Source organism: Alligator mississippiensis, chromosome 8 (genome assembly GCF_030867095.1).
Source record: "Alligator mississippiensis isolate rAllMis1 chromosome 8, rAllMis1, whole genome shotgun sequence".
In the NCBI taxonomy this organism is placed as follows: domain Eukaryota; kingdom Metazoa; phylum Chordata; order Crocodylia; family Alligatoridae; genus Alligator; species Alligator mississippiensis.
The window spans coordinates 66,060,299-66,084,914 of record NC_081831.1 but is presented as its reverse complement, the minus strand read 5'-3'; the positions used below and the strand labels follow the sequence as shown (position 1 = coordinate 66,084,914).

Sequence of the window (24,616 nt, the reverse complement as noted above, 5' to 3'; positions counted from 1 at the left end):
TTAGAAAGCTGAGTAAATGAGGAACTTGAGCAAAGCTTCTATCAACACAGCAATAAATCTGCCATGTTAACCGGGGAAGGAAATTTGGCTAGGAGAGAGAATTCAAGACGCAGATTTTATTTTGGAAATCTGTGAATTGAAGCATATTGTATAAAATGGAAAAGTGGAAAATGAGTTGTTTAAATAACACTCCCCCAAAAAGAAAATGTTTAGAGAAGATGTTTGGTGTTTGTAAAATTTGGATGTACATTTAAGTGGACGAAATGAGGCTTGCTAATGTGTACTTGTTGCTTTCAGGTATTCTAGTACTAATTTACTTGTTGGCTTTCTGTTTTGCAGGTAGTGAGTTTTCTCCATACAGTTCTGTTATGTGACAAGCTGGATTTCAGCACTGCTCTTGTAGTGTGTCCATTGAACACAGCCTTGAACTGGCTCAATGAGTTTGAAAAATGGCAAGATGGTTTAGAAGATGATGAACAATTAGAGGTATTTCATTCTTTTAAACTTTCCTTTAGTCTCATACTGAACAGTTTAGTGCAATTTATTACATTTACTCACTCAAAATACTCTGTTGATTGGGTTTTAAATATATGGAAAACGTACTTTCATTAGGGTTGAGTGTTTTAATAAGTTACCTTGAAGTAGGCTTGGACCTTTTTATTTATAGTACATCAACTGCTCTGCAATAACTGCCTGTGTGCATTCCCTACTCTCATGGTATTCTAGAGAATAGAATAAAGGAAAAGCTACCTCGCATTTACCCCAAGTTAAGGGCATGCATATAAACATTTACCACAAAGTAGCTGGTGGGCTGTAAATTCACACCCTAGCTTACCTTGTGGTAATTTGTTATTGTGTCTAAATCGTTAGTGTAGCACAGGGGTGAACAAAATGCGGTCCGGGGGCTGGATGTGGCCCGCCAGGCCATTCTATCAGACCCGGGGAGCCCCTAAAAAATTTAGAAAATTAATATTAATCTGCCCTGGGCTGCCTGTCATGCGGTTCTTGATGGCTTGCCAAAACTCAGTAAGTGGCCCTCTGCCCAAAATAATTGCCTGCCCCTGGTGTAGCAGGTGTGATCTAGGAATGTAAGTTTTATGATACATTGTTGAAATCTTTAAAGCAGATACCATGGTTCAGCTTTCTCCCTCTTAAGGTCTGTGAACTAGCAACTGTGAAACGCCCTCAAGAGAGAGGCTACATGCTGCAACGATGGCAGGAAGAAGGAGGTGTTATGATCATAGGCTATGAAATGTATCGTAATCTTGCACAAGGCAGGAATGTGAAGAGTAGAAAACTTAAAGAAATATATAACAAGGCTCTGGTTGATCCAGGTAAGCAAAATTTATTTACGCGAGTATTCCTGGTGTAGGTATCCATCAAAGGATATGAGCTGAATTCAGAAATTTTGCAAGTGGAAAATGTTTTTTGCATCTTTTAAAAATGTGTAGGAAAATAATGGTTATGTTTTAATGAACATTTTAAGCTGTTTTTGTTCGCAGTTAACTTGAACTCTAAACAGGTGATCTCTAAAACAATCTTGTGCATTTTATATGCTATGATTCAGTGTGTTAAGACTAATAGGCTTGCAGGTAAGAATGACGTGAACCATTTACAGACAAGATGCAGCTACAGAAATTAGATTTGTGGCCAAAAATAGCTCTCTGAAAGTATCACCTTTATCAGGGGTCTGCTCAATCACAATTGTCTGAAAAATCAACTTAAATCAAATTGATTTAAATCACTGGTCAGAAAGCCTCTATTTAATCATTATTTTTTACAAGAGGTGCATTCTTGTCATTTGATACCCTTTATTCCTTTAGCTTCTTGAAATTAATATAGTCCATAGCCTGTTGTGACCTACTAAAAATTTTTCTAAAAAGGTTACATGAATATATTTAGTCTCAAATAGTATATAATTAGATGTTATAATCCCTATTCCATGATCGTATCTTTGAGCTTTAACATAAATTAAAACTATATGTAGATTTTTTTTAAATGCATCTTAATAAGAAAAAAGATTAAATTAAAAAAAAAATCTGAATAAAACAAAAAAGTCACTGATTTTTGTCCACTCTAATTCTGCCTTCCCTCTGGGAGCCAGCGGTCCTTGCTGCTTCTGTGGCCCAGCCTCATAGCCCATCTTGGGAGGAGAAGGTGCTGCACAAAGGGAAGCCAGTAGACAAGATGGCAGCCACCCTTTCGTCTCTCCTCTCCCACCAGGGCCTCTGCCAGTCAGCACTGCAGGGCGGGATCAGCAGTGCATATCTGGGAAATATCCGCAAAATATGCCCTTTATGCCATGACCAACCTGTGAAAATGTGTTTAGTCTCACCATAATTTAAGTAGGTCCCTACCTATATCTTACTTTAAATTTAAAACATTGCAGTATTCTGGAGCATGAAGTGGAAATGGTAGTGTTGATATGAATTTCCTGGCATTAAGGAGCATTTAAATTTGATCTGGCACTTTGCATTTTAGGTAATGCTGAAACGTGACGTACTGTTTGGGGGTGGGGTTCACTCTAGAGACTAAATGAGGTCAACAACAATGCCAAAATGAATGGTCAAAATATGATTCTCTCTCCTTGTTTCAGATCCTATAACCAAGAATAATCTCTCCATTGTGCAATACTATTTAATACAGTACAGAAGCTATTCTTAAATTGGCTGTTAAATTCTTAATTTGCGTTATGCTTTGAATATAGTCACTAAATTTAATGCGGTTAAAAATCCTGTGGTTAGTTTAGTATTGACATGTTTTTTGAGCTCTTAGCCAATAAATTGTTGTTGTAGCAGTTCTGTGTTTTGCTTTTTTGTTTTTAAAGGCACCCAGTTGGTTTTGTATTGTAAATATTGCAGTTTTGAAATGATCTGTATATAGGTGTTCTTAATATGCTCACTAGCAGTTTAAGGTATTTATATACAGTGTATTGTTGAGAATACAGGCTGAATACTGTAACTTAATACACTAGTGTGTTTGCTGAAAATTTGTATATCCTGCTTCAGCCATAAGTGAAAAGGACCTGGCTGGCGGTTTTCATTTGAGTTGTTTATGGGTGTTTGGTCCACATGATGATAAAATTAACAAAAACTTTAAAACCTATTCAATATGTTTGATAGACAGTTTGTAGATTTGCTTCTGCTCCATTGAGTTTCCAAGAGCTGCTGAAAACTTTGAATGAATGGCTAAACTTAAGAGACTTAATACTCTTTCCACCCTGATTTTATGTTTTAAAAAACAAAACCCCAACCCTCCTGGCAATGTTGAGTATCCCTACTGGGGATATAAATGAGCTTTTCTACTAATTGTGAAGCTAAGATTCCTGGATGGGTTTTATATGAATCAGGAAGCTAACAGTTGAGGGAGAATTTATACTCATGGGCAGAAAAAAATCTGTAGTAAAAAAGACCTGTCATGACAGGGTTGGAAAAAAATGTTTATAAAAAGTTGCGGCTGCTTGAGTTGGGGAACCAGGGTCATGCTGTGTGCTTGACCCATGAACTCTCTCTACCTGTGAATATGATGTCATTTGAAATAGTCAGAGCAGTTTACAGTGGAACATTATGTAATAACTTTTACAAAGTCATGGGAGACGGGTGGGGGGTACCAGAGGTCTGTGAAAGGCCCAGTGTAGTGCTGCTTTAAAAACGGCAGGAGGACCTGTTAGCCTCACGTCAGTACCCAGGAAGTTACTGGAGCGCATAATAAGGAAGTCTACTTGCAAGCATCTGGAGATAGAAGGCATGATCACAAGCAGCCAGCATGGATTTGTTATCAACAATTCATGACAAAGAACCTTGATCTCCTTTGACAAGATAACTAGTTGGGTGGGTGAAGGGAACACAGTGGATATAGTATAGCAAGGCTTTTGACGAAGTCTCAAATGACCTTCTCGTAAACGAATTGGATAAATGTATGCTAGACAAAACCACTATAAGGTGGATAAATAACTGCTTTCTAGCTGCAGGCCAAAGGGCATTTATAAATGCAGTCATGTCAGAATGGCAGGAGGTTTTGACTGGAGTCCCACAGGGGTCTGTCCTGGGCCCAATGCAGTTGATGCCCAGTGCTAGATAATGGAATAGAGAGCTTCTAGAGCACATTTGCAGATGAGACACAACTGAGAAGAATTGCAAACACACTGGAGGACTGGAGAACAATTTAGAATGATCTTGACAGCTCCAGCCCAGCTTTCCAATCTAACAGGATGATGGTCATAGCTGAGAAATGCAGGGTGCTGCACCTTGGGGCGATTAATCAAAAATACACAAAATGGGTGACAGTTGACTGGATGGTAGCACTGTGGAGAAGGATCTAGGAATCTTGGTGGATTACTTAATCCACCAGCTGCACTTACCTTCGGTCAGTGTTCCACGCCGGCCCTGGTGCCTCCCTTCCAGTTCTATCAATCGACTGTGTCTGGCCCATGGCTGGGCCACAGCATAAATTCTACCAGCTGATTGTGTCTGGCCCATGGATGCCCCACAGCACTCCTCTGTGCTGCTCTGGGCAGCAGTTAGCATGGAGAAGGGCAGTGCGTGAGACTCACAGTGCTCCACAGAGGGCCAAACCCTGCCCGCTCCCACCTGGAGACCTACTGTGGGGCACTTACTGGTGGACTGCATTGAAATAGGGAGGTGGGACTGAAGCAGTGCACTCACGGACTGCTACACCTTAGAGGGAACATTGGTGCTTAGAGTCATAGAGTCAGTGGACTGGAAGGGACCTGTAAGATCATCAAGTGCTTGAGGCACTTGTGGGATAGAATAAGGAATTCATACAGACTTATATGAATTCCTTACCTTTGCCTTCTGCATGCTTCTGTAATGAGTGCACTTATTGTAACATTTTTAGACCTAATCATCAGGACATTTCATAGACCTGTTTCAAACACGTCAGCTGGCAGATCATGTCAAATTCAGAAACTTCAGGGTACTTATCCTTGCACACTGAATAGGCTGTGAATATTTTTTCTGAACCTGGAAAAGTTCGTTTTGGCAGTCTCTGTTAGGAGGCAGTGTTTGGTAAAATTCAGTTCCATAATTCAGACTGTTCAGAATGCTAACATTTAAATAACTCAGTATTGGATTTAAGCTGAATACAAAAAGGCAGAAATGTCTTTTTCTTGTCCAGTAGTTTCTGGACATGTTTGGCTTGGCTAAATCGCTTCACAGCTATCCCATTACTTGGATCTTGCCGTCTTCATGAGTCACAATGCTGTCAGTATAGCTGGCTGCCAGTAAAAGAGGCAGTTATGCAGTTATGGAGATAGATGCTTGCCTACTGCTGTGATGGTAAATGGGAAAACCTTTACCTCTGGGAGCTGTTTTAATTTAAAAAGTGGCAAAATTGGAATTTGAGCAATAATTTAATTAGATATGGATGGTTGTATTAAGTACACCTAGGGTAAACTTATAGCGTAGATAATGCAGTATAAGCTTCTATGTAGTTGGGGAACCAGAAGGGAGAAGTTTAGCCAAAGTTTATGGGTGGGGAAATAGTGCAAGGAATGATTTCATTAATTAATTAGCTCTGCTATGTGAAGTTATAACAGACTTACAAATTAGTTCAAGGCAGCAGATGACATCCCATAATGCTTGGTCTTGATAAAATGCTGTTTAGCTTATTGATGGCCATTGTGCCACATGCAGTATTTCACTTGCTTTGATTTTTTTCTCAGTAATGCTAATTGAAATTCCATTTATGATATAACTTGTAAACAACTGTATACTTGACATTCATGTCATTCGAATCTATTTGATGTTTGTGGACTTGGAATAGAAAGAGGAGCTACAATCTATAGAATATACTGTCTGAATATACAGCTAAATGGTACTTCAAAATCTTCTTAATTTCTCAATTGCTGGTGAGACATTGAAATCTTCATCATGATTTCATTAATTAAGCACTAGAAAGGTGACTTGTTTTAAAGTGCTATGCAAACGTGTTAGCATATTTGTTTTGCAAGTGCCAAAATTCTATTCGGTAGAAAAATGCATGTATGAAATCAGCTATTTTAAGTCATGTTTTCTTTAGTGGATGAATTTTATATCAGTATTTAATTAAATTAATTGTACATGCTTTTATTCCCTAATATTATTGTAATTTAGTTAACCATGATATAGGTTTGTAAGCTAAAATTTTAACTGATGTAATCTATGGCTCATAGTAAACTTGTACCGATACTACCTTTGATTGATCTTCCATGTGTCTTTTTCTGTATTCTAGCAGTACTTAAGTCTTGATTAGGATTGTCAGTCCAGCTGTATTTTTTGCATAGCATCCAAAAAAGGCTTACAGTCTTAATGATGGGAGGCTGCATGGCATACAACAAAAACAAAGTGGAGTGAGTAGTGGGTGGAGAGAGAGGGTCTCAGTAGTGGGAACACAAAATTATTAGCAGATGTATGTGGAAGAACCTAAGAGCTGTGTAATTTTTGCCATTTTTAATTAATGCAATGAAAGAACAATAGATTTGAGTTTACTAAAAGGCCACCTATACTAAGAGCATCATAGTAACAAATGATGGCTCTCTAATATTTCTGAAATCAGTGCCTGTACTCTAACAACCCATTTGTAACTAACATGAGATTCTCTGAAGTAAGTGGTGATATTTGGTTATTTTTGTGTTTTCTCATAATTTGTTTATGTTGGAAGACAATTCACTGAGTGCGTTTTGAGTGGATGGATTGAGCGAATATACAAGTTCAAATGAATTCTCTCTCCAGTCCTTTGTGTCATTTGAGTGTAGTTCATCTCTGCCAGTAGATGAGAAAAAGAGCACAAAATCGTTCCAGTAACATAACCAAGGTCTGGTCCAGAGATTAATACTGCCCTTAGAATTTATTTCAAGGGAATTTGGGATTTTTGGCAACCAAAGAGGGTTTTTTTACTTTCTGTAAAGGACCCAAGGAAGCACAGGTGGCAGCCAGATCTGTCTCATCTAATTTGCTGAAAACTTGTCAAGGAGGATTGTTTCATGACAAGAAAGGAGAGCTAAGAGACCAGCGTGACAAGGTTGGCTTCCTCACAGGTAGAAATCATGACTGAAGTTTTGCTAGCAATATTTAAAGCCAGCACTGGGACATATCTTTTTTTTGTAACATTATAAAATTGTTGTCCATGTCTTGGCAAGTGCAGGTTCAGAAAGATAAGCCTGTATGATGTTGTGGGGTGCTAATCCTACTTTGGGGTGACTGCTATACTGCTCTAAGAAGTTCCTTGTATTTGAACTAGTGTTGAGATGAAGTTCTCAACCAGTGAGGCTTGACCTAAACATAAAGTGCCAAAGAGCGTGCACAAGCTTGTACCACACTTGCTGAGTGATCAATAGAAATCTGTGATTTCCATCTCCTTCCCTCTTTCTTCTCTATGTGCTTCCATTTTCTCAAGCTGGTTTAACCCACAGGACTGCAACACCCTTGTTGGAGCCATATCATCCAAAGAGCACTGGGGGAAGAGGAAGAAGTAGCAAGTCCCACTTTCACCCTAGTATCACAAGCAGTCCCTTAACTCCTTAAGAACAGCTGACAACCCCCTACCAGAAGAGACAGGTTAACAGGTAGCTGAAAAACAGTTCCCACAATATCTCTTGTCTACTTCTAAATGGTGGGTAGAACATAGTAGCTTATGAAGCAACTTCTTGTCTTTTTTATGGCTCAGACAAGGAAAATTGAGAATTGCAAGTACAGAATGCGTGCTTAATCCCCTGTTTTGTGGGCCAAAACCACTTGACAAGCACCCTGCCCCCTGTTACCATCTTGGGAACGGAAGTCTCCCCTCCCCCCCCACCCAGAGTATTCCTTATGGGAAGGGAGTTTGCCATCTTGGAACGGGGAAAAAAATAGTTATATACTAAAAATCAAACCTCTGTAATAACTTTTTTTTATTAAAAAAAAAAATATATATATATATCCTGAGTTGTTTGCATTGTGTATTTAGAAGTGATTCCATAATAGCTCAAAATGAAGTCTTACTCTTGTATATTGGGGGGGGAAGAGGGGGGGTTGGATGTGGGTGGGTAGGTATGGGGTTTGTGGGGAGCTGTGGAGTGTGAAGGGGGAGGGTGGCTGTGTGTGTGTGTGTGTGTGTGTGTGTGTGTGTGTGTGTGTGTGTGTGGCAGTAAGCAGGGTTCCCCAGAGAGGCACGTGGGGGAGGGTGTGGGTGGGTATAGTATGTGGGCTTTGTGATTGTGTGGGGTGGGTGGAATTTGTGGGGGAGGGTTTGTGGGTATGATGGGGTATGCACAGGAGCCCCCCTGCATGCACCCTCCTGAGCTGGTCAGTACCTCCCCCCCACCCCACAACAGCCTGGAGCCCATGTGCCCTGCCAACAGTGTGCAGCCCCAGCATGCAGCAGGAATGGGGCAGCTCCTTCCAGCTGCTGCTGCTGCTGCCTCCAGCTCCATGGTAGCAGCGGGGACCCGCGCTCACAGCCCCAACTGTGTACCTGGTCCCAAGTTGCCCGGCTGGATTGGGCAATAGTGGTGCCAGGCAGAAACTATCCCTCAGCTCAGAGGGAAAGCAGCCCCTTCCCCTTCTTTGCCACTGGGCAGCCACCCAGAGCCCACACCAGGCTGCCCTTCGTCTCTGTCACAATCACCTCTGGGCTGCCCTGCATCTTCTCTGCACTGCCACTGGTGTCATACTGGGCAACTCAGAGGCAGTGGTGATGGAGACATGAGGCAGCCTGGTGCAGTGCGGGCTCTGCTGGCTGCACCAAGCACTGTCCAGCAGCAGCAAAGAGGAGGGGCTGCTTTCCCCCTGGAGCAAGCAACAGTTTCTGCCTGGTGCTGCTGCTCAACCTGGACAGGTGAGTCGGGAACAGGCATGGGGTGTGTCAGGTCGGGGCTGTGCACACTGGTCCTCACCGCTACCACGGAGCTGGGGCCAGTGGTGACAGCAGCCACAAAGCCCAGGCGACTGTGGCTCTGCCTAGAAAGGCAGTCTAGCCATAGAGCTGCCCCAGCTCCACTGTGCCCAGGGGCCAGCAGGACGCACCATGATAGAGCAGTGTCTTGGCCAGGCAGGCTGGACAAAGCCTTCAGCCTGCAGGCCATATTTTGTCCACCTCTGATATAAAATAATGTTATATTTGATACCTACTTGGTCATGATTAGTGCTCTTCATCTTGAAGAACATAAAATTGGGAAAGGTGTGAACACTTTCCACTCTCTAAAATAAAATAAAACGAACAAGTAACATTTCTAAAGTCACAGCTGTGTAAGTTAATGGTATCCTTGAGAGAAATTTATTCATTTCCAGTCATGGGGCCTTATCTCTTGAATGGCGTTACTGCTTAATTCTGTGGACATTGGCTCCATTCTTGTTCCAACAAACATCTGTCCATTGTGGCCTTTTTAGCATAGCTATCAGTTGGACTGTCTAGTCATTTAAAGCTTAAAGAAATGTTCCCCTTCAGGCATGTATATATGCTCTGAATATTTTTATGGTTAAAACCAATTTCAGCAAGAACATCCACATTTTAGTAACCACCTTTGGTAATCCTGATTAAACAAAATCTTTGCAAATCTGGTGACTAAGTGAGTGATTTGCATAGCCACACTTACTCAGCTACAATTTTGATTGCCAGAAGTCATTAAGATTTTGTTAACCTGCTTAACATGTAGGCTAAATACAGACGGTCAAAAAGCCTGAGGCTGGATCAATTCAGTCTTTGCAGGTTAGTGTAAGCTACAGAGATTGAACCAGCAAGCAAGTGAACAGTCCCTTTTGGTTCAGGAAATGCAGGCATATGCCTTCAGGGGCTCAAGCCAAAAGCTGGGGGACACTAGAGCACACAGCCTGCTAGCTCCAAGGCTTTTCCCCCCTCCGTGCTCAAGTGGAGGGGCATGGCCAAGATGTAGCACAGAGCTAGGTGGAGGGTCTGCCTGGGCAGTGGGGTGCGGGGAGAGGAAGTGACCTGCTAGGCTGAGGAGGGGGTGGATAGGGAAAAAGGTAGTGGCACTGAATTCATAAATGCGTGAGCAATAATAGTCCTTTCTCTGATGCAAGCATGTATTGGACAACACTGCAGAATCCTGCTAGCTGTGATCATGGACTACAAATCCCAGAGGCAACTGGGAGCAGGAAGGGGAAGTGATGAGCAACCCTGCAGAGTCCTGCTGATGTGGGTATGGACTGCAAATCCCAGAGACCTGGGGACAGCAGGAAGGGATCTGGGACAGAAGTTTCATAAACCGGTTTGACCTAAATCACTTAAGTCTGATACTGTATTCAACTAGTTTTATCTTAAACCAGTTTCAACCATTTTAAAACTGATTTGTACACTGAGCTTATGTTCTGTTACAAGTTTAAACCAGTTTCTGAAGACTTAAACTAGTTTATGTGTAACTTCTGTCCCTAGCCGTAATAATCTGATCCGGTTACTGATCGTTATGTTCTAGGTCAAATCAGCTACCCAGGGCAGGTATACTTTGTCTATCAAATCAGCTGGGAGACTTAACAAATCCTTGACACTCTGTGGAGTTGGAACAGAGAATATTATACCTTAACAAAGGCAGAATAGTAGGCCTGTGTGAAGCGGCTAGTATTCACTTCAGATTCAGCCGATTTTGGAGCAAATTCGGCCACTGCCAAATCTCCGAATCAAACAGGCCCCATCCCTCGCCCACTCTCCCGGCTCTGTTAGTGGCTGCCTGGCCCAGTCCTAGTCTCCTGGCTCTTTTTTTAAAAGCCCCCCACACAGGTTGTTGCCAGGCTGGGGGCCAATCCCCACTGCCCTGTGCTGCATGGGGGGGGGCTCTGCCATGAGCCCCTAGAAGCCCTATCAGCAGCTGCAGCAGCCTGTGAGCGCAGGACTTTTTTAAAGAACACTGGGAGCTGGAGCCAGGCAGAGCAGCTATCAATGCGGCTGGGAGAGTGGGTGGGGAATGGGGGCTCATGACAGCTCTGCATGCAGTGCAGGGCAGTGGGTGGCAGCGGGGATCGCCCTCTCCCTCTCCGTGGCAGGAGCTGGTCAGTGGGGACTTTCTTTTAAAAAAAAAAAATAAAAAATCAGGAGCTGGAGCCAGGTGAGGCAGCTATAGGGGGCTGGGAGAGGGGGCAGGAGTCTGGGGGTGTTATGGAGGGGCTGGGGGAGCAGGCAGGGGATGGGGCCTGGCAGGGGACCCCCATGGTCCCCCTCCCCCCTCCTTCAGCCCCCTGCCCCCTACTTACCAGCACGGAGTCTGTGTCCAGCTCCCTGCGGTGGCGAGCAGGGACTGCCCAAATCTCCAAAGCTCTTTGAATCTTTTCAGAATTGATTCTGAGAGCTTTGAATCGATTCGGACCTTTTTATTGGCCTCCTGATTCAATTCCGATTCGGAGATTTGGCTGCTTAATTCAGCGGAATCGAATTGGCACCTGAAGCTTCGCACAGCCCTACAGAATAGCCCTTAGTGCTGAAAGAGCAGATTGTCTTAGATACTACAGGAAGCAATAACCTAGTGCGATTCAAAGGAAAAGGACTGATAAACATTTTAAAGGAATCTGGGCAGAACTAGAGACCAGTTACCTGAGACTAAAGGAAGTATTTTTGCTTTTAGGCAAGAAGCAGAAGGTCCTGGAGCCAAAAAAAGATATTTTGATATGCTTTTGAAAATAAACTAGAAAGGTCTCTGTTTGATGCTATTATAGATGGCAAATTACCTTATATAACAGGTTGCCCTCCCCAGCTCCATTTTTTTTTGCCTGTTTTCCGTGACCTGAGGAGCACCCTTTAAGTCCCTTTAATGTTCTCATGTCTTGCTTTCCACTCGCCTGCCATACCTTGATGGAAATATTATACAGATGCTCTTGTAAGCGGGAGACTGCCTATTGTATTTTGTATGCTGGAGTTCTCAGCCATCACAGGCCTTGAGCCCTGTCTTTCTTTGGCTAGACCTCCCCATCTAAACCCACCAGATAGGGTTTGACTTCAAGTCTCTAGTTCCTCAGCCTTGGGGCTCGTGGCCCTCCTTCTTGCCCCCAATCTGGAGCCCAGGCACTTTGGCCCAGAGGCCCATCCACTGGCCCCATAGCCCAGGGGTCACAAGTTCAAGGCTGGGTAGTGGTCCCAAACCCCACTGGCCTAGCCCAAAAGCACACAACTGTACCCCCGGTGCACCAGGCCTCCTTGGTCTTTTATGAATGCGCCCAAGGTGCTAATGAGGCCTCCACCACCCCTACAGCCTTGTCCACAAACCACTAGTGTTCATTAATCAAAAATTATAAACAGTATGTCCATGGGCTATAATCACCACAAAAAAATAATTAAAGAAGGCAGCATGCAGGGGTTTGTGCTTCTGCTCCCCACCGTCTGTTACGGTCCTTCTTCTGGGGCTGCTGCTGCTTCTCCGAGAGTCCTCACTAGTTCCTTTCCCACAGCAGCTGGACCACTCACCAAGCCTCTTTGTGGAGTTCTTAGATGCAATCCTTCCCCTTTGGCTGCTGGCCTCTACTGCTGCCCAACCCAGGGTTCTTATAGTTCTGGCCTGCCCACTTCCGGTCAGGCTCAGCTTTTAACCCCCACCTTGCCAGCACGATGTGCCCAGAAAGGTCTAGTCTTAAAGGGGCCGACCTGCCTTCTGGTCACAGGGCTAGGGTTCCCTGTTACACCTTAGTAAACTTTTAGACAAGTAGCAAAGCATTCTAAAAAAAATTACAACATTAAATTTAATCTTTTGTCTCCTTTTCTGGTGTAACCCTAAAGAGTAAGCTGTGTTTTGACACTAAAATGACATGATGTGGTCTGGCAGCTTTGGATGAAGTATTTCAAAGAAACATAAATTGGCGGTTACCATAGCTGACTTCATGGTTGGCTGTATTGGAATGATTAAGAGTAGTCCTTAGATTTAGGCAACTTGAATTGTCTGCAAGCCGATTTGATATGCTCAAGATACAGAAAAAAAAATTTGTAAAATAATCGAGGAGACTGATGAGCCTTAATGATGTCTTTCGTTCTACTGTTCAAAGAAGGAGCTTCAAAAGATTGTGTGAAGTATTAAGAAATGATTGTAGACTCTCTACAGGAAAGTATGCACAAAGTTGCTAGATAGGATTATTTGTTCCCAGAAAGCACATATTGCATCAGGTAAAGACACCGCACAATGCTTGTTAAGTCTGTTCTGTGGAAGTTTTTTATTTATCACTGAAGTATTGCTGAGCGGGTTTTAGGGGAGTAGAGAACGGTGGATTTGGGATTGGGGTGTTTTGGTCATGAATGTGAAGGCTGGCTGCAAGTGTTAATAGGATTCAGGGCAGGTGTAGTCATTGGCAATTGCTCTTCTTTAAGAGCTGTGACTGCCTTTAATGGATACTTCTGTTTATCTGTATTTCATACAGATAGGTTTCCAGTAAGGCTCTCTGTTTGCTTACATGCATATAGGATCTCAGTTTATATGTTGGGTAAGGAAATAGCTATGATCAGAAATTATAAGTAGGAGTTTGTACCTGTACAGACATGTTACTCCCATAGTGCCTTTTCTTTGTGCCTTTATCATTTGAGGATGATCTGTTAATCAGCAGGGAGAAGACTGTTTCTGACAAATATTCTGGGTTGCTCTGCCTCTTCCTCAACCACAGGAGAGCTCCTAACCTCCTGTTTTACCTGAGCTACAGAGTTCAAGAAATTCTTTAAATAACTCGAATGTTGGCTCCAGAGTGTTAATCCCAGCAGGAATAATTCTACTTTTTGGGAGTCTATTTTAAGGTAAAAGTTTTTCTCTACATGGTTTTCTAACTGCTGGAAGAATCGCCTGCCTTAAGGTTAGAAAAAGTAATAATTTAGGTAGCAAAATTGATGCATGTCTTTTCCTGGGCTACATACAGATAAAATCATATTTGAAACAGGAGGAGGAAAAGGACAGTAGTTTTGTTGTTTGTTTATTTCAAATCTCTGGATTCATAATGACTGCTCATAACGAGCATTGCAAGAAGAGTTTATCCCAATCAGTCTATTACTTCAGAATCCAAATAAACACTCAGGTCTGTTATGTGTTCATTTAAGATAGGGCTGTCCATCTGGTTGCCCAGGGGATACATGCGGCCCCCCAGGCTTCTGCATAGTAAATAATGTTTTGGCAAAAATCAAATCATCTTAGTAGATGACTAAATAGAGACAGAATGCAGCTATGCTTCTAGAATGGAGTCTCCAGAGTGGTTTGTTTTTTTTCTTTCTGCCCATAGCAAAAAAATAAAATGGGAGTCCCAAAACGAAATTGCTTTGCAAATAAAATCCCAGATTAACACAGTCTTATCTATCGCAGTACTTTTTTTAAAAGTGTCTTAGTGATTCAAATGCTAATCTAGCTTGGTCACAAGCCTTTAAAATGTTTGTGTTGTCTAGACCTGTTGTAAGTTTTGAAGACATGGCATTTTTAAAATACTAGCTGTGAGCAGTCTCATTTTGTTTACTGGGTAAATACATTTGCATCCTAATGAGATAATTTGGGGGGGGCATTTTTCTCTGCTTTTTAAATTTGATATATCAGTTGTCCACGTAATTCTGATATTTCAGTTTTCACTTCTGTCCATGCTTTTTTATGCTAATTTCATAGTCTTCCATAATTTTCTTTCTCAGATTATTTTCTTTTTTTAACACTTACTAGTATATTCAAGGAGTTCTTCTTTATGGTACTTGCTTTCATTCCAGCATATTTCCGAAGTAAGTACGTGATTTTGTGTGTGTGTGTGTGTGTGTGTGTGTGTGTGTGTGTGTGTGTGGACTAAATAACTAGTAGTGACTCAAATCTTTAGGAAGTAGTTATAGCTATTTTTCAAGGTGGTGTGCATGACATTTTTCCATAATAAGTTTTGGCTGCATGAAAAAGGATCACTTGACCTAGGCTCACTTACTTAAACGTTAGGTGAATGTTGGGTTGATCATTATGGATCCAAGCATATACCAGATGTAACTTGTATACAGCTTGTATACTCCAGGTTGTGTATGGCCTTATCATATGAGAACTGCCAAGCATTAGAGCAGTAATTTCTGGTAAAACTACTTGACTGACTTCAGCTGGCAGAATCATGGTTTAGAGTAGAAATTTTGAAATTTTAAAAAACTTTTTATGAAAACTTCTGAATATGGAACAGCTTTTATCAGCTCTTTTAATCGGCTCTAAGTAACAGCTTCCTTCTTTTATCCAAATACCTTTCAACTTTTTATTTTGACAGAATGAGGCAACAGTAGTGGAAAAAACTGACCCCAAGTGCTTGCTGCCATTTGGGAAGGCAATTATAACTAGGGTAGCCAGGAAATGCCTTTAGTGGTTCTCCTTGGTGGTATTTTATGTTGCAAAGGACTTCTCCTGAGGCACCTACAAAACTCTGGAAGAAGAAGCGGTGAAAACAATATCTGTGCACTCTTTCATTGTGAATTCTCTCCCTCTTCTCCCCCCTACCCTGCTCCCCTCTTATCTTAAGCGACTTCACTGATTTGTGATGGGCTGAACACTTTATCTCCTTAATGAATATGTTTTCATTTTTTTTCCTTCTTTGAGTCAGATTGTATAATGGATACTGTTGAACATCTTTATGGCTTTCATGGTTTTTAGACAGTTATTTGGGCCCATCACTTTTACAGAGCTCATAACTTTAATATGCTTTATTGAGATTTGTAGTAGTGTGTGAAGTGGTACAGATCATCTGAAATGCTATCTTTAGCCTTTAGAAAATTATCTTGGTTAATCTGTGTAATTGCCTATTATTTATCAGATTTCTTACAGTGAAAACATGTAACAGTTTTGTGTTGACATCCATGTGTGATGGAATATGTTGTCCTTCATTCCCTGTCATTAGTTTTTTCTAAACTTTTTGAAGTTCGGTTTCATTACTATATCAGCAAAAAGTTAAGATATGACTTTGAAACTTCTTTTCAGTGCCCTATATTTTATTGTGGCAAAAATTGATCAGAGCCATATATTTTAAATGCATTTACTTACAGCTGAATTTTAACTTCACTTCCTTCTTAAAATATTTGAACTTTTAAAATGGTTTGTTCTAATTAAATTTTTTGAAGGCTATATTTACACAGTAAATTTTCTAGGTTGAGGAAAAGCTTAAAATAATTCTGGCATTTTAAAAAGATTCACGCAGCACTGCATGTCACTTTCTCTTGTCACATTACCATTCTACTGAGGGGTCTTTTTCCCTGATGAAGTAACAAGTTGGACTTGTGTTATTGAAAAAGATCAATTAACGTTAACTCTGGTTTATAAATGGTTTCTAAGTTATTCAGTCATTTCATCTCTCACAGTTAAGCCTGCCAGTTCTTATAATTTTTTTTTATGACAAAGGATACGTTTTTATAGAGGCAATCCATCTTTGTTTACCAACACCAGGTACACTTTGATATCTTATTTCAATTCCCTTGCGAGTGTAATGTTTTTTTAAAGGTTTTTCCATGTTTGCCTGATGCTTCTGGAAAGCCAAATGTACAACTTAGCAGTTTTTGTAGCCAAAAATAAATTAGAAAAATGCAGACACTGTACAAGATATGAGAGAACTGTAATGATTTAAAAGAAACAAATGCTGATAAGAGTCTGTGCCTGGTGTTAACAGATATTTTGCCATGTGTCCTATCCACTGGTTGGAAGTTGAAACAGGAGAAATTCAAATTGCAATTTAGGCACGCATTTTCAGTGCCAATGATGATTAAAAGAACAAACTTTGAAGGAAAGTGATGGAATCAGCAACTCTTGCTGTCTGGTTAAGATTGAGTGCCATTCTGGCTTTCAAACTGAATTTATTGGATTTATTTCAGGGCCCTTAGACCCAGGCCATCCAGATGCACAGAGAGCCCCACAGCTGGATAGCACACTGGATCAGTGTGCAGAGGTAGCCCAGGGCCTGATCCAGGCACACACAGGCTGGCTAGAAGTGGTGTGGGCCCAGATCCTGTAGCACAGGACTCAAGGAGAATGTGTGGAGTCCAGTCCTGGCTCAGAGGGTCCTGTCTGGCCTGTGGACTGGCCCTGAGTCACTGTTCCAGCCCAGCAACAGGTTGAGTGCTGCTGCTTTAAACTGTGGTATTAGATGCTGTCAGGTGGTATATCTGGGTTGTTTTATCAGAATAAATATCCATTATAATCATAGTGTGATTACAATTTATAAAGCGGATACGTAGAGGTTTTAGATGTGGCATGGTAGGTTAAAGATTGAGCACTGTTTTTGCACCCTTTGTTAAAACAACATCTTTCCTGTCCCAAAATTCAATACAAACAAGCCATTATGTTACACATTAGGCATACAGATAGCTGTGCAGGATGTGTTATGAATACTACTGAATGCACTAGCAGTGCCTGCTATTCAATGGCAAAATTCAACTTATGGATGCTAGTACGCTAAGGAAGTCCTGTTTCAAAAGAATTTTCAAGCCAACTGTAGTAAGCATCATGAGCAGACTCTTGCATCTCAAATTCTGTGAAAATATTTGCTCATTAATACAATTAAACCATAGATTCTTTTATTCTAAATATGAGACATTTGCACAAATGCAAAACAAGGAAGTCGATATAGGATTTTGACATGAAACAATAAAATGGTTTTGTGACCAAAAGACTTGTGAAGTGAACCATTGTGCTATAAAGTTCAGAAATTATTTGTTCATATTAGATTCTTTTCTCTGGACTTAAGAATCACAGACGTTGTACTGGAAGGGACCTCTAGAGGTCATCCAGTCCAACACCCTGCTGAAGGCAGAATCATCCCTATCCAGACCATCCTATACAATCCATAATTTAAACTCTGCATAAAACTACCATCAACCCTGACATAACACAAACCTAACACCCAAACCTGTCAGAGGTAAACAAGGGAATGATGGCAGCCAGTGTCCTGCTTCTATGAAGTATTATCAGAGAGCTCCTGGGTAGAGGGCCATGTTCCCCACTACAGAGAAAAGCAAACCCCCCCAAAATCTGTACCAGATCTGACCATGGGGTAAAATTCCTTCCTGGCCCCAAATATGGCAGTTGGTTTGACCCTGAGAGGAGAGGCAACCCTCTAGCCAGAAACCTCCAGTTTGGGTCTCAGCAGGAGCACTGGCACACCTGAGTCAACGTCTCCAGCCTTGGGTATAGCCAACACCAAGTACATTTGAGGGAGGGTTAAAAACACTCTGACACATGACAAAAGGTAGGGCAGGGGCAACCAGCAAAGCCCAGAAGCATGGGAAATACCCATTGTAGAGCATGGGTGTAATTACATCTAGATCATCCCTGTACAGTGGCTGTCCAGTCTCTTCTTGAACACCTCCAGGGATGGAGAGTCCACAGCTTCCCTAGGCAGTCTGTTACACGACCTTACTGTTCTAACAGTGAAGACGTTTTTCCAGATATCCAATCTAAACTTACTCTTCTGCAACTTTAAGCCATTAGTCTGCATCATCCCCTCTGTAGCAAGAGAGAAAAGGTGGTTTCCCTCTTATTTATGGCAGCCCTTCAAGTATTTGAAGACTGCTATCATATTTGAAGGATGCTGTCGTGCCCCCGTCAAGCCATTTTTCCACAAGCTGAACACGCCTAGCTCTTTCAGCCTTTCCTCGTACAACTTGCTTTCCAATCCCTTTATCTTTGTCACCTGCCTCTGGACGCTCTTTAACTTCTCCACATCCTTTTTAAAATGTAGAGCCCAGAACTGAACTCAGTACTCCAGATGAGGCCTAATCAGTGCCAAGTAGTAGAGGCATTATCACTTCCCATGTCTCGCACTTAATACTTTATTTAAGCATTCTAAGTGGTATCACATGAGGAACTATCTGTGAAACTAGAAAGAGTAGGGATTAATAGAGGAATTGCCAGTGTGTAAGGAACTGTCAAAAGAGGACCTGATAACGGGTAGTGGTAAAAGGGGATGTGTCAGGCTGGAGAGAAATTACTAGCTGAGTTACTTGAGTATCAGTTTTGGGACCAAGCCTGTTGAAATTTTTCATTAATGACCTTGGCACACAAAGTATGTGTGCGCTGATGGAATTTAATGATAACACAAAGTTGGGAGGTATTGTCAATACAGAGGTGGATTGAATATCCTAAAGAAAGAACTGGATGACCCAGAACAAAAGTAATTGAAAAGGAATGAAATTCAATCGTACCAAATACAGGGTCATGCACTTACAGATTAATAAAAGAAATTGCTGCTGTGATCTGGGAACTCAAGACTTGTTAATGACTGAAGAAGGGAAAAACTTGAGCATACTAGTTGATCACAGGATGATTGAACTGTCGGTGTTACCTTAAGTTATATCAGGCAAGGTATTTCCAGCAGAAATAGGGAAGAAATATTAGTGCTACAAGGTGCTGATAGGACCCCATGTGGAATACAACTACTTTGGTCATGCGTGTTTGAGAGAGATTATTTCAATAGGTGGAATATCAGGAGATAAGAAGAGGAATGGAGGGCCTGTCATGTAAGAGGAGATTAAAAGAAAGTGATTTGTTTAGCCTAGTGATAGACTGAATTGCTGTCTGTAAATACTTTGTGGTGGGTGATAGAAGAGCTTTTTCAACTAATAGACATAACACAACAAATGGGTACAGATTGGTCATTCATAAATTGAGGCTGGGGAAATGGAACGTTTTTTACCATCAAAGACTCTTAGAAGAAAGAGTCTTCCAACAAGCATACTGGGACCAAAAACACCTAATTAATTTGAAGATGGAGCCTGATCAGTTTATGAAGCAATTATATGACAGTAGCAGGGGACTGGACCCTTTCTGTTAGGTTTCCCTACGATTTCCCCTCCCCCCCCCCCCAAAAGTCAGAAAAGACTAACAAAATGTAATGAACTAACATCAGACAATAAGTAGTCATATGAAGTATTGACAAATAAATTGATTTCTGCATAGAGTTGCTGATGCTAGCATCTTTGTTGTTGGCAGAGCAGCAGTTAGCAATATCTAATGCCCACACATCAGTATAACTGAGAATGTCTGTCAAACAAGGTTGTCTGTCATGATTACGAATAATTACAAATATGTTAAGACCAGATATCATGTTTGTAAATCAGATGGTTTTAAAGGTGCTAACCAACCATGCTGTGGCCTGGGATCTTGCAGACAAGTCAGGGATATCACGTTTTTGCCAATCATCTTCATTTACAATGATAAATCAGAGCCACGCAGGCTATGGCTTAGACAAAGACTTGATTACGGTGTGTTGCAGACTCTTGATACAAATGTAGCAGTTGTTGGCATTGCAGCAGTAACAACTAATATTGGGAACCTCTTTTCTCCATGCATTTAACATTGGAAAGAATTTTTGGTTTATTACAGTAAATTTCAAGCTACTGTTGTTCATCAGTCAAGAAAAATTACAAGAGTTTCTGCAGTTCTGTGTGTCAGTGAGTTCTGATGTGCAGTTTTTTTTGCAGGAGGAGATTTTTTTAAAAGTGCCTTACTCATAGAATATATTTGATATCATAGGTTTGCTCTTTAATCTAAGGAGCAATCCATCATTTATCACTACTGAAGATCTTGGAATATTGAACAATTTGTTTATCTTTTAGTGATGTCAGCTGTTAATGCCAGTACACCAATGCTATCTGCCCATAAAAAAAATAAAACACTTAACACTTCACCCACTCAGGCTGAACTGGCACAACATATTCAATGAGCAGCTTTACAAATTAACTGTTCTCAGCAACATTATTTAAACTGATCATTAGCAGATCTGGGGCTGTGGATACAGGCTGGAATCGTGTCTGGAGAGATCTATCCAAAGTAGCTGACACTCAAAATTCTTAGGGAATGTAGTAAAACAGAGTATAAAATGTCATGCAAGTGTCAAAAGGATAGGTCTGTATCACAATGGCAGAGAATACAACCATGTGTACATGAAAAGCACAGAAGGCAAACACATTCTGAAAGGCTTCAGAAGTCGGATCTGTCAACTTATCGTCATATCAGAATACAGCAGTCATGGAAATTAATTAACTAGTTAAAAAATTAAAGGAATGTCTAACTCTTAACTTTAACTCGTTGAATTTTTCAGCTGTTAACTTTTAACTTTAACTAGTTTTAAAAAAAAGGGTAACTTTAACTTTTTAAAAATATAAGTTAAAAGGTTAAAAAAAAAATTGAAATCCGGCTTTCCCAGAGTTTTTCCTGATGCACAACTCTCTAGGACTTGCATGGAATGATATTTCTTCATTGAAACTCTAGGACTTCTTGTTTGAGAGACAGAGTAGTGTGCCTTTCTGTGAGATATGGTCTCTTAAGAACTGCGAGTCCCAGAGTTCCTTACTTCATGCTGGCATTTTCTATGCATTTGCAGAACTCAACAGGGCTGCAGGAGAGGGAACAAGCATTCCCTTATCTGCCTATGTAGAGCAAATTGTTCAGTAGTGGGGGCAAGACGGAAGAAGAAAATTGTCAGATGTCAATTTTGAAATGCAGCTTTTGCTGAAGTTCAATAAGCATGTTTGAACAGTTTCTACTATGCAGCTGAACATTCTCTTTCATTTAAACTGATTTTCTCATTTCAGTCTAATTTTGATTTTCAAACACTTTCATTATTTCTAATTCAGATATGTTTCATACCCTTTGTTACCTTTTGAGCAATAAAAAATGTAACAACAGAGGTTTTCTGTGGAAACATCTTTCATTTGTCACCTGGCTATGAATATCTCCTTTCTGTTATTCTGCTATACCTATCTGATGCATTAACTTTTACAAAGTACTTCATATACAGAGGGTGAGAAGGATCTAGCATTACATAAGTATTGGTAAATTGTTATTCTGAACAATGTTATACTTGCCATACAGTTTTTTTCAGGTAAAGCAGGGTGAGTTCTAAGTAAATTAGGTTGCTTCTGTGGGCTTATGGAAAATAAAACCCACTCATTGCATTTGAAAATGAAGAATGATGCTAAGAGGCAATTAATTGTGTTTCACACTTTTTAAGAATCAACTTTAACTTTTTACTAGTTCCTCTCTTTTTAATTTGCCTTTTAACTAGTTGAAAGTGGTTATACTTAACTTTTAACTCAACTCAAGTTAATTTTAAAGGTTGCTAACTTTTAACTTTAACTGGTTACATTTTTCATAAACTTTTCCCATGACTGGAATATAATATTAAATTTTATGTATGTTCCCTGATATATTCCTGGCATTTGCTTACTGGTTAGTACCAGGAGTATGTATGCATTGTACATGCAGGATAGAAAAAACAAATGTAGCAAGAGCCAGTGATAAAACTGTATGTGCATATAAAGAAAATCTTAAGAAATAAACATTAGTTTGCAAGGGCCATGAAAGCCCATAGCAACTTTTTTTCTCACTGCTAATTCGGCTAGTATGAACATAGGATTGTTTGTATTAAAGTGGTTGAGATGTCTTGACGTTGCATCTAATAAAAAAAATTAAATGGTCACATTGCCTGAAATTTAAATCAATTAAGTTTTAAAACAAAAGTTTTGAATCAGACCATTGAACTTATTTGGTCTTGCCTAAAGTTTGGTCTTTACCTTTGGTCAGCTCTAAGTTATCACTGGAACAACTTAGATCAAGTTTTACATTGTACTCATCATTAAGGAGCATACTACATTCTGGTCTTCATAGGAAACAGTCCTATTGTACTTTGGTTCTCTTGATGACTTATCTGTCACCAGTAGATGGCACTGTGTAACCTCGCTTTAAAAATTTGCACTTGTGAACTTTGTCTGGGAAAACAAGGATCACTTACGTGCATATAGATATCTTTATAGCATTATTCTGCAAAACTTTGGTTGATATTATCATCAAATTCATTATGCATAACTGTAATATAGAAAATAAATTATTGCGCTTTGTGTCCTGAAATCTCTTTAAAAAAAAAAAGGCGGCTTTATTATTAATATATAATATACATATAGAGAGAGTTGCCTGTTTATTAGAACAGAGTCACTCTAGTAAACAACCAAATTGCTACAGGTAGAAAAAGAGCAAGGTAGCACCTTAGAGACTCATAGGTTTAGAAAGACATAATATGTTTTAGAGGGCTTCAGAATTAGAATACATGTATATCTCTGAACCAGTAATTTTCTAAGGTACTACCATATCCTGCCTTCTGCCTGACTTCAGACTAATACAGCTTACTGCTTCTCTCTAATCATAAATTCCTCCAGGTTACAGAAAATCAAGTTATCTAATATCACTAAACTTCTTTTCTTCTAGGCCCTGACTTTGTTGTGTGTGATGAAGGGCATATATTAAAAAACGAAGCTTCAGCTGTTTCTAAAGCTATGAATGCTATACAATCCAGAAGGAGGATAATTCTTACAGGAACACCACTACAGAATAACCTTATAGAATGTAAGTAGTAGGTTCTTTGGCTTTTAGTTGAAAATGGCTTCTTCAACAGATGTTTGAATTGCAAAAAAAAAAAAAAGAAAAAAAAAGTGTGGTTTGGTGTAATTGAAAGTAATTTGTATTCCTAGTGGCACCAGAGTATAGCTAATGAAATAAATTAAGTAGCAATGAAAAACTATTACTTTCTGGGTCCATGCTTTGAAGATACTTTTATCTTTTTTAACAGAAAAGGATTTTTAGAAGGGGGATAGACTCCTATTTTTGTTAAAATGAGAATAAACACTTTCATGGAAACTGTTTACTTTAACTTAAAAAAACTGGAGTTGATCTTTTTCTCCCAGATCACTGCATGGTTAATTTTATCAAAGAGAACTTGCTTGGATCAATTAAGGAATTCCGAAATCGTTTTATAAATCCAATCCAGAATGGTCAGTGCGCGGATTCTACCCCTGTTGATGTAAGAGTAATGAAAAAGCGTGCACATATTTTATATGAAATGTTAGCTGGATGTGTTCAGGTATGTAAATACTTTTCTATAATGTTTAGTTTCTTTATTACGTGGTTTGAATAATATGCTTTCATTTGGACTACATTGCTTAAGGTCTGCATTGGACTGCATTATTGTTATCTGTATATTTCATTAAGCTAGCTATCACTTTTTTGATCCAACTAGACTTTTCACCAATTAGTTTAGTTGTGAATGATGCAGAAATAGCACATAAATAGAAAATCTTATAAACCAAAAGTTACAGTTCTTACTGAGATGCCAGTATATCCTAGAAGTTGGAGAATGCAGTAGTTTTCCTCATTTATGGGACAGGTAATTTATATAATAGGGTAGAATATCAGTACATTAGTCTTGGCATCTATTTTTAAATATTCTAAACTTATTTTGTATGCATATTTTAAAATGTACCTGTATGAAAAATTATAATAAACTGATAGTCCATAGAGAACTGGTCATTTGATGCAGTTGACTTTGTTTTCATTTTGAAGACTCATGTGGGGAAAGAGAAAGGTTGAGGATTGATTCAAAGAGGATAAAGCATTTGTTAATTTAAACATCATAAATATTTACTTTCCTCAGTATACTTTTTTAGGTTTAAGCAGTTGCTGCACTTGCCTCAGATGTTAAGTGCTTATGAATGGAGTGAAATTAGTCATATGGTCATAATGAAAAATGAAGCAGTTTGATATATTTTTTTTAATAAGGAAATGTTGGAAATGTTTGGGGTCTTCTGGCCTGGCACATCAAAAAATGGAAAGCCATAGGTATACCCTTAAGAGCAAGAAGGGGGAGTGACAGTTGTATTTAATACTGTATCGTGTTCCTTTCAGAAAGGAAGA

At 40.0% G+C, this 24,616-nt stretch overlaps 1 protein-coding gene across 2 annotated transcripts in view; it reads left to right on the top strand.

Moving 5' to 3' along the window:
- The window catches only part of ATRX (ATRX chromatin remodeler), a 157,985-nt gene that overhangs the window by 85,779 nt on the left and 47,590 nt on the right, over positions 1 to 24,616 (top strand). For both annotated transcript variants that reach the window (XM_014607174.3, XM_006262569.4), the window contains 4 exons: positions 340 to 486; positions 1,157 to 1,334; positions 23,135 to 23,272; positions 23,611 to 23,786. In XM_014607174.3, the coding sequence (XP_014462660.2) occupies positions 340 to 486; positions 1,157 to 1,334; positions 23,135 to 23,272; positions 23,611 to 23,786 (639 nt within the window). The remainder of the gene's footprint in view (positions 1 to 339; positions 487 to 1,156; positions 1,335 to 23,134; positions 23,273 to 23,610; positions 23,787 to 24,616) is intronic.